The sequence below is a fragment of the Dipteris shenzhenensis genome, chromosome 29 (assembly GCF_047967505.1).
Source record: "Dipteris shenzhenensis isolate YYH24624 ecotype China chromosome 29, Dip_SZ_1.0, whole genome shotgun sequence".
In the NCBI taxonomy this organism is placed as follows: Eukaryota; Viridiplantae; Streptophyta; class Polypodiopsida; order Gleicheniales; family Dipteridaceae; genus Dipteris; species Dipteris shenzhenensis.
The window spans coordinates 21,424,558-21,434,328 of NC_141624.1; the positions used below are offsets into that span (position 1 = coordinate 21,424,558).

General features: G+C 42.0%; 1 protein-coding gene across 1 annotated transcript; it reads right to left on the reverse strand.

Moving 5' to 3' along the window:
* Window positions 1–7,293: 7,293 nt before the first annotated feature.
* LOC147882573 (anaerobic nitrite reductase GLB1-like) lies at window positions 7,294–9,225 on the reverse strand. The gene is made up of 5 exons (XM_087400842.1): window positions 8,819–9,225; window positions 8,325–8,628; window positions 8,127–8,244; window positions 7,897–8,013; window positions 7,294–7,763 (listed from the first exon to the last, which is right to left on the reverse strand). Exons 1-5 carry the CDS (start codon window positions 8,868–8,870, stop codon window positions 7,596–7,598), a joined length of 759 nt encoding a protein of 252 aa, XP_087256968.1. The 5' UTR covers window positions 8,871–9,225; the 3' UTR covers window positions 7,294–7,595.
* Between the last annotated feature and the right edge of the window lie 546 nt (window positions 9,226–9,771).

A 9,771-nucleotide genomic window follows, 5' to 3' on the forward strand; every position in this document is an offset into this window, starting at 1 on the left:
CACTTGCATGATCACATGATTTTTGTTCTGTGCATCTAGATATTTTGAAAACAAGAAGCAAAAATGTGTAGAGGCATAAACCAAGACAACCTTACCCATTTAGAGCCAAATGTAAACTTCATGGCCATGCCCACATCCTTTGGCAATCTTTTCCTTGTATGATTGCATTGTTCTGGTGTCCACCATGTTGCAATCCATGCCTTCAAGTTGTGGTGTTGCAATGCATTGAAGATGGCCATAGCCTAATGCCATCCTTGGAGTAATGTACTTGGCATTATACCAATAGATATTTCTCTGTTTCAAAGCAGAGGACTTCTCTCTAGCATGCGTTTGCCTTCCTAAATCCTCATGAATGGCATTAAACTTACCTAAGAAGCACTCGACTGGTTCCCACTCCTCAAAGTCTGAAGGAAATACATCTGCTATGCACAAGTGCTATTTCAAAATACAATTTCAAACTGACTCATTACACTGGTTCTATTTCAAAATACAATTTCAAACTAACTCATTACTCTTCAAAATCTTACACAAAATGTAGACTTATAATGCGATGGTATTGTCGATTGATTGCTTGATGGAGGAAGGTGCATGTCCTTCCCCATGTAGATGTGTTGCACCTTTGCAAGCAATCCTTTCTTCCCAAGCTTGAACTTCATGATGCAGCCCTTCCATTCATGCAAAACATCACCTCTTTTGCTCTTGGGAAGCTTATGTGGACCCTTGGCAGATCCTCTCATGACTATCCAATCATTCAAGCTGTAGGTGGCAAGGCACCCATTCACCCAGTGCATTTTTTCTCCTATGGGACATAGAGTACATGTATGGTCTCCTCACCATGCTTGTACAGAGGTCACAACAGCAATAGTGGACTAGAAAGTGTAGCTTGGAGGGAGAGAGCAGCTCCAATAGAGGGAGAGAGAGGGAGAAGGTATAGAGGGTGCAACTGAAGGTTGAGAGAAGCTCCAAGAGGTGCTGTAGCTAGGAATGGAGGGAGAAAGAGTAGAGGGGGATGAGCAGCTGCTCCAAGAGGTGTTGTAGCTCGGAATGGAGGGAGAAAGAGCAGAGGGGGATGAACAGCCACTACAACAGGTACTATAGCTAGGAATGGAGGGAGAAAGAGCAAAGGGGGATGAGTAGCTACTGTTGTAGGAGATGCTATAGCTAGGAATGGAGACAGAATGAGCAGCTGCTACACGAGGTGCTGGAGAGGGAGAAACACAGTGGACCAGAGTAGGAGGGGGCAGAGAAGATGCCAAATGAGTTCCCACATTTGAAAAATGGAGGGAGAATGGAGCTGGACCAGAGAAGCGGAGGGGGCAGGCCTATAGCAAGCTGAGAGGGGGGAAAATTTCGCCCAGAAGGGCCCACCGCCTCTTGAATGACTTGTAGGTTTGTTTGGGGGAGGTGCATATGGGAGAAGGGTCGAGCATGGGTTGAGGGGGGGGGATGGTTGGAGTGGTCCCCGGTGTAAGAAGAGTAGCCAATAGGAGTGGTTTGCAGGTCTGCCCACCCTCCACCTCAACATGGCATTGCCCCACAAAAAGGAGCACTCCCATTGGTACACCTCAAATACCTCACTAATCCCTTGAAATTAGGAAACACTAATTGGGGGCCCTTTGGAGACCCCAATTCTCCCCTAATGTGTATCATTACCTGGTCAGATGGACCAAGAATAGTTCCATGAGCCTGAGACCTCAACACAATGATCCACTACATGCACCTTTCACAAGCGCCAAATCCAAGACACGACAAAAGTCCTTAACTTCTCCGAACATGTAGTGTAGGTCACCAAGTTCTCACCTCTCAGCCAGGAGTGGCCCGAACATTTGTAGGACATGGTGCTACACTCGTAGCTGAGATGCAATGCCAAGGATTACCAACTTTATTACCATAATGTAGAAGCATATCAATGCCAAGGATTACCAACTTTATTACCATAATGTAGAAGCATATCAAGCCCTCCAAGACTCAGAGGTGGTCCGCTATCTCAGATCCATTGGTTTTTATACAATCACTCGTGAATAGATTCCCCTACCATCTCAACCTCCACCAAGCCATGGATATTGCAAACTACAATCAGGCAACAAGCACAAAAAGCTGGATGCATGTTGATGGGTCATACCACTTCTACCAATTTATGGTAGAAACTGTCCAGTGGGCGTTTAACCTCCCAATGATTTTCCAATCTTTTGCAATTCTGTTGGCAATAGAGAATGGTTGGCAGTAGTGGTCCCATATAACTCAAAGATCCATCAAGGAGGAGTACCCACGAGTCTTCTAGAGAGCAAGCTGGAGAATCAGGACACTGACCAAGGAGGGGTACCCATCAGTCTTCTAGAGAGCAAGCCGGAGAATCAAACAATGAGCAAGGTAGCCCAAGCAACCACACTACTCTAGAGCCTAGATTCAACTAACTGAACATCACAGCGTGGTACTCCCCAACATCCTAGCATGTCTCATCAAGCCCAAGACTACAAACAGGGCATATTTTTTCTATCAAGAAATACTTGGCATTTACACCCATGGTGAGAAAATTGGAAATCCCATGTTCTTGATGCCCATCATCCATCACCCCTCCAATGACCCAGTTCTGAAAGATTATGGTAATGTAGATAAAGATAATGGTCTACTCTCGGCCCCCTCCATTAGGTCTATGCCCACAAAAAGGAGAAAAGAGGAACAAACCCAAAAGGCCCAAGAAGAAGCAGTAGCCAAAAGACTCCAAGAAGAGGAGGTAGCTCACAAGCTCCAAGCAAAAGAGGAAGTCCGATGGCAAAGAGATGCGACAATGAAATAGCAACAAGATCTCCTCAAGCAACACGTAAAACTTGAAACTTTCTTCACAGAAGAGGATTTTAAAAAAAACTATAGAGCTATAGGAACGCTGGTGTCAGGAACAAAGGCTAAAGAAACCAATCAGCCAAGGGGAAGATATTAACTCAAGATCCCTCATAGCCAAAACCCCTGCCACAAACTTGGTAGCCAACAACAACTCTAGGGAAGCTACCCCTCCAACCCCCATTCCTTCCAAATGTGTATCAATAGGCAATGGAATATTGTACATGAAGCGCATACACCTCTCTGGAAGGATATCGTGATCTCATTAGGCAAGATAGGGATGTGGATACAAAAGAGATCACATTTGTGCAATCTGGATCATTGCCTTCACAACTGCCGCTACAAAAAATGTTCTCCCATCAGCACCAATATGCCTTCATATGCCAGTACCTGGGGGTAGTACAAACCACACACAAGCCTTAATAGATAGAGGCTGCTCTTGAGAAGGAGAAAGCCGATCAGTTGGTGGTCAAGGCAACCAGCCTACAGGCCATCGAAATTGGCAAGAAGCTAGAATAGATTACATCCTTGGTGCAACCCAAATCACGTACCACCACTTTATGTAATGTCTAGTTGAATAGTAGCCTAAGAACAACTTATGTAAATGCCTCTACATTAAAAAATGTATGGCGCAAACTATACAATAAGAATAGTATAAAAATGTATCTATGTGTTTCACAATTATGTACAATCTAAACTATATAGTAAGGTCATTCCAAAATTTGGTGGAGTCAATGGAAAAGAAATATTAAATCTTCTCACATTGCTTGGCAAAAATACCATCAAAAACTTTTCTCACGATTGTTTGGACCCCTCTACATACAACTTTGAATCATTTCCCATCGAAGATAAAAAATTTCAATTCTCATGATGGCTTGTATCATTCCAACATAATTATCACACTTTCCACTCTTTGGATATCTCTTGCCCTAGCTTGAACTCCTTGGGAGCATTTTGCCACCATGACTCCATGATCAAATGTGTTATGCTTCACATGATCTTCTCTATCATGCAAAAGTGATGCCCATTGCATTGAACAAATATATAGAACATGAATTTTAAAAAAATTAGTATTTCAAAGAGATTAGTACTCCACCTTCAAGAAGATAAGAGCAAGACTCCTCCACTCCTATAATTCCATTTTCTTTTCTCTCCTCTTTCTTTCTGTAATGAACTTGAATAAAAATTAAACATAGTTATTCAAAGAAATTAGTGCTCCACCTTGAAGATAAGAGAAAGACTCCTCCACTTCTTGTATTCATTACCTTGGTCCCAGCCATGTGATTCTGTTTCCTTTTCTCCCCTCTTTCTTTCTCTCCCATCTTCTCTTCTGTCTTCCCTCCTTATCCCTTCTTTCTCCCCTATTCACTTCTTTATCCCCTCTTCTCTTCTTTCCCCCTTTTCTTTCCCTATTATTTCTTTCTACCCTCTTTCCTTCTCCCCTATTTCTCCTTTCTTCTTTCGTCATCCTTCTATCTCTTCTCTTGTCTTCTTTCCTCTTCTCTTCTTCCTCCCCCCCTTCTTTCACCACTCTTTGTTTCTCCAGGGGGCTTCTTTGTTTCTCCCCTCTTATTTTATTCATAATATGAAAAGAAATCACCAAAGAAGGATTTATTTGTCATTCCTAGATATGAAAAGATATTAACACCTAGATAATTCTATGTGATTTCTCAAGTGTGCCTATGTCTCAAAAGAACATATATTCACTATCATGGCTAGGAGGTGTGAAGCCCCTAGGAATTTTTGTGATAAGGGTGAAACTAGTGGACCTAGTGGTCCTTCAAAGAAAAAGTTTAGTATTTCGGATAAAGTGTGAACATTGAAATCTTATTCACAAGTTCAATCCCCCCATAAGCAAGAGAAAGATTTTTGGGATGCTACACTTCAGGCATTACAACAAATTGTTCAAGTACTAGGAACCATTCCAACCACCATACTAGCACCTCTCACTTACATGGCTTGAATGCTATCCATCAATCATGCAAAAGGAAATGTTTAAAACGTATTTAATGTAAAAATATGTTTGAAATCATTGAAAACACATACTTCTATAGTCAAACTGTGGTAATTATTTAAGTTAAAAATCAATGCTCCACTCTCATGCAACTATGCAGAGCAGCTAGCTAAGAGCTAGCTCTACTTTGTAAGCCATGTTTTATGAGAAGAAGCCATTGAGTAACAAAGATACCCTGTAGGTCCCAATTTAAACATTGGATGGAGGTTGAGTGTGACTTGATGGTCACAAGGATCGAGGGAGTCCGAGTGTGGCCTAATGTTTAGAGGTATCAAGTGTTCATTGGGGTCCCTAATAGTGGGCAAGGGCTCAATGATATAGGTTCCCTAATAGGGGGTAGTGTTTTAGTTGGCCACCAACCTGCGTTTATCCACAAATTGAGTACCAATCGACCTCCCAATAGAATCCTAATGATAAATTACACAAACCATTGGAATACACTTTGTATGGCCCTTGTCAGCCTAGCATGTAGCCTCCATCCTCTACTATTTTTAGCATGCCATTAAAGGTAAACATGGCTGGGAACTGGTTGTTATCTATAGTGTTGATTTGGAATAACACAGTTTTATTCTCTCTCTCTCTCTCTCTCTCTCTCTCTCTCTCTCTCTCTCTCTCTCTCTCCCCCTCTCTCTCTCTCTCCAAAGATCTTGTTGTCTAAGTGACATGCGGAAGTTGTATTTCTTATAGTTTGGCCAAGGATATATATGGCCACAAGTACTGGTTCATGGTATACCATGTACAAGTGAATTTATAATCACATGGTAAGGAAACCAAGTGATGGGCATTGACTGGTCCACCAATCAACAAGGAAAAAATCCTTCAGTGGGCGATGTGTAAAATGATTTTTATTTTAAAAAATAATTAAATTGATTTAAATCAAATCTTTTAAATATATCCCTTGAACTCCTTGGTCATATGATAATGGTTCCCCAAGTGATCATGCCACCCATATTCACTATCCATTAATGGTGAGATAGGGTCTTCATTATGGATGCAAAAGGGAACGTTGTGCTTTCAATAAATGCTGCAACTATGCAATACAAAACCTAAAGTAGTCATGATGGATTTCAAACCATAACAAGAGGAAAAGAAAAATAGTGTTCGACAGTCGAATGATGATTTTGTTGGTCAAGCATCTCACGTTTGACTTGGCATGGATGCTTTTTTAAAAAATGATAGATTACTTGAAACATCAAAAGGGCGTGATTTGAAATGCTACAAGAGCATCATGCTCATTGCCATAAGAATGGTTGGAAAAAGGCTATAGATGAAGTAAAGAAAACCGCAAACAAGAACCAAAAAGATGTGAAGCTACAAGGGATCACATGAAAGCAAGTGGGGTAATGTCAATTCGGATCTAGTGGTAGCACAGCTAGTTTTATGGCCTACTTTGTGAACACATCTTTTCTTGTTTTTTCCTACATATCTATTTTTTTCAACTTTCTTTTTCTTACATATCTATCTCGTGGTTTACCATCTAAGGTTTCAAGCGTATAGAAGAATGTGACGACCAGCAAGACTACAAACTTGAAGAATATAATATTATGTGTATGCTAATTGTATCGGGCTGCTCTCCTCCAAAGGTTGGAGAATAGAGGTGATGATTTTGGAAATATCTTCTTTGATGTAGGCAATAGTTCAAATTTAAACTCAAACTTTACTCTGTGCAAGCATGGCCATTACACAAGAGCTTCTAAACATGTACCTGCTGTGTCTTCAATGTGTAGACAGCCTTCATGTATGCAAAGGAAAGACATGGAGAGTAGCATTGCAAGTGCTGAGGGGTGGTGGTGGGAATGAGGATGCGTTGCAGGCAGATCTTGCTAAGTTCAACCAAACGACAAGAACGATGAATCCCACAAGGACTTAGAAGAAGGTAGCAAAGATGGTTTGCTACTTGGTGGAGCCTTTTCAACGTTGGGTTGCATGTTGCCTATTGTGATAGGCTGGCTTGTCCTTGAATAGCAATGTGCCTTCGAGCACTACTTCACGCGTGCGCGCGCACACACACACACATCTATATATATGTAAATTTGTGGAAATATCGATAAAAATACCGACGGTTATTCTCACAAATATACCTTGGCTCCGCTACTTTTTTCGATGGAACATCTTCTGTTAGTTGAAAAAAATCTAAGTACTAAATAAGCAATGGAAATAGCCCGTGTGTAGTAGTGCCCTCTCTCCCCCTTCTTTTTCAAATAATAAAAACATTTTTCAATTCTATCAATTGGTGGACCTATTTACGATAAGATAAGAAGGTATCTGTGTAGTAGTGCCCTCTCTCCCCCTTCTTTTTCAAATAATAAAAACATTTTTCAATTCTATCAATTGGTGGACCTATTTACGATAAGATAAGAAGGTATCTGCAATACTTTTATGGAAGGGAATAATAGATGAAAAAAAATACTAGTTTCTAATTCAGAGGGGAGCGAGTTTCTAGCCGCACTAATCTTTATGGCAGGCAAGCTTTCATTCTCTTCAATCACTCTTGATCTAGACATTATTGGCCTTGGCAAGTTGGGCGATTTGTTTCACGATAATAATCCATTTTCCTTCTTGGCATGGAAATGCAACTATCAGTAATTTGAAAATTTCTTAATAGACGAGAAAGCACAGATCAAACTGCTGCGCCAACGATCCAGGACTATCCCGGAGATGATTTGTTGATTGAGCAGAGTTTTGTTGATCAATGAGTCAACAATGATTCATTTGCAGGGGAGATTGTGCTTGACTCGAACGCCTACTTAGCTGCACGCAGTGATTCCTCCTCCTCGCCAGCTTTGAACTCTGCTTTGATGGCGTCCACTAGCTCAGAGTAAGCCTCCGCCCAAGCTTCTTTCACTTCCTCACTCCATTTCTCCGCAGGTAAACCCTCCTCAATCGTCTTCAACAAGCAGTACTTGACAACCTGCAGCTCCATCCACGGTTCACGAGGTTAGCGTTCAGCTTGGAGACAAGGTCCGTTGGTACTTCAAACTAGTGTGAGATCTAAAATTCTTTGCAATTAACGAAAGGACCGGCGAGGAGAAGAGGAAAACTACATCATAGTGCTCGTCTACAACACCCGAAACGGCATGCGAGTGAGCCATATTCTTCATGGTCGATCCCGGCGTAGACACCTCTCCTTTGTTCTTCAACGATGTTGCTGCTTCGCATATCTACGAGAAAAGACGAATCAGCGAGTATTAGCGAAGCTTCGAAAGAAAATCCTGCAAAGTTCACAAAGAGGCAAAAAACAACGAGACATAAGTCTATGGAGTGAACAGCTCACGATAACGAAGACTTTGAGTGCGTGAGATTTCAACTGTGGGTTCTTCTCGAGAGGAACTTCGTTGGACTCCCCGAGAAAAGAGAAGAGACGTTTGGCGGATGGAGCAATGTCGAACACCCTGGTAACCAGACAAATTGAGAGGAAGAACAATGCAGAAATCTATCGAGGAATTAATGGACTACAACCCCGTGATCCAACCTGAGAAACATCGCTAAGGCGTGGTTCCCTGCGTCCTTCCTCAAAATGCCCCACGATTCCTTTACCAAATCTGCTTGTCTGTCCGTGAATGCTCTCACAGGGAGAGCTCGTCGGGCATGCCGACTGGATTTCGACAGCAGCTGGCAATATTCAGGGGTATCCATTCGCTCTCCAATGAAACTCTCGTCCCTCCAGCTTACACGGTGGGTGTGTCGAGCTTGGAGGCGACAACTTCGTGTTTGTCCTCTCGACGCTAGCCTCGACCGTGGTGAAGCGCACAACCCGTGGCTTCCAATTGCATCGCCTGCATGGTTGAGGTGCTGCTCAGTGGATATATTCCATCCAAACATAACAAGACCACGGACACAATCCGCCCCACGCTTCCCGCTCTTTGAAAAGAAATTTTATGGCGCCCATAACAGATTTCTGTTGAACCAGAACTCATACTACGCCTACTTAAATTAGGATTCGAGGATGTAAATCAGCACTCCTACCTAGTTTGGCAGAGACAGCAAAGTGGGCGGGATTTGCAGAAATCGCATCCATAATCGCCCAAAAGTCAGTCTATACAGACGAATCGTAAGTAACACCGATGACTAAGGGCAAAACCGAGGGAGTTCGAGACAAGCAGCGTAAAGATGAGAGATATGAGCTGCGATCAATGATCAGAGCTTGAAAGCTGAGAGTTGATTGAAATGGGCCAGCAGAAAGTATTATTAAGGCGCGTAATACAAGGCAGGAATATGTACCATTTGTGTTGTGCGATGCATGAATCAGGCAGGGACGATCTTAAGTACATAACTGAAGATTGGCGCAACGGAGACGTGAATGAGAAGAGCTCTTGTGGAAGCGACGTTCTGTGGGGCGTTGTGTGTGTTTGGCCTTTGGTTTGAACGAGGAGCCAAAAGCTACAAAGGCATAGAAAATTGGAAATGGCAGGGATGATGATACCCATGACGATTACCTGGAAGATGAGCTTCAATCTTGGTTGCATGAATCTACCCACACAGAAGTCGGCACATTGCTATCCCTGCACTAACGCTGGTATATAAATAAATGTATAAATGCGTATATGTACATAACTAGATATGTGCTTTTGTGCATCTCTCTCTCTCTCAATATATAAATACATATATATATATATACACATATATATATATATAATTTTATTTGTTTATGCGTGTGCATGCATGCATCTCTCTCTCTCTCTCTCTCTCTCTCTCTCTCTCTCTCTCTCTCTCTCTCTCTCACCCACTTATCCCACCTTCTTTCTCACTTGCTAGCACTACTATAGTAGTGGTTTTTTACTTCCTATACATTGATTTAATATGAGGGGCATCATGGGCACAAAAACCCACTAATTTATGCATTAATTAAGAAAACGGCTTTGTATCAAGTGAGGCCTATTACTAATCATCCAATTGGCCAAAAATCTATTTTCCAATGG

Coding starts and splice junctions, on each gene's coding strand:
- LOC147882573 (XM_087400842.1), bottom strand. CDS start 8,870: ATGGATGCGATTTCTGCAAATCCCGCCCACTTTGCTGTCTCTGCCAAA. Junction 8,014..8,126: donor CACTCAAAGTCTTCGTTATC/GTGAGCTGTTCA, acceptor CTTTTCTCGTAG/ATATGCGAAGCAGCAACATC. Junction 7,764..7,896: donor TTGTAGACGAGCACTATGAT/GTAGTTTTCCTC, acceptor ATGGAGCTGCAG/GTTGTCAAGTACTGCTTGTT.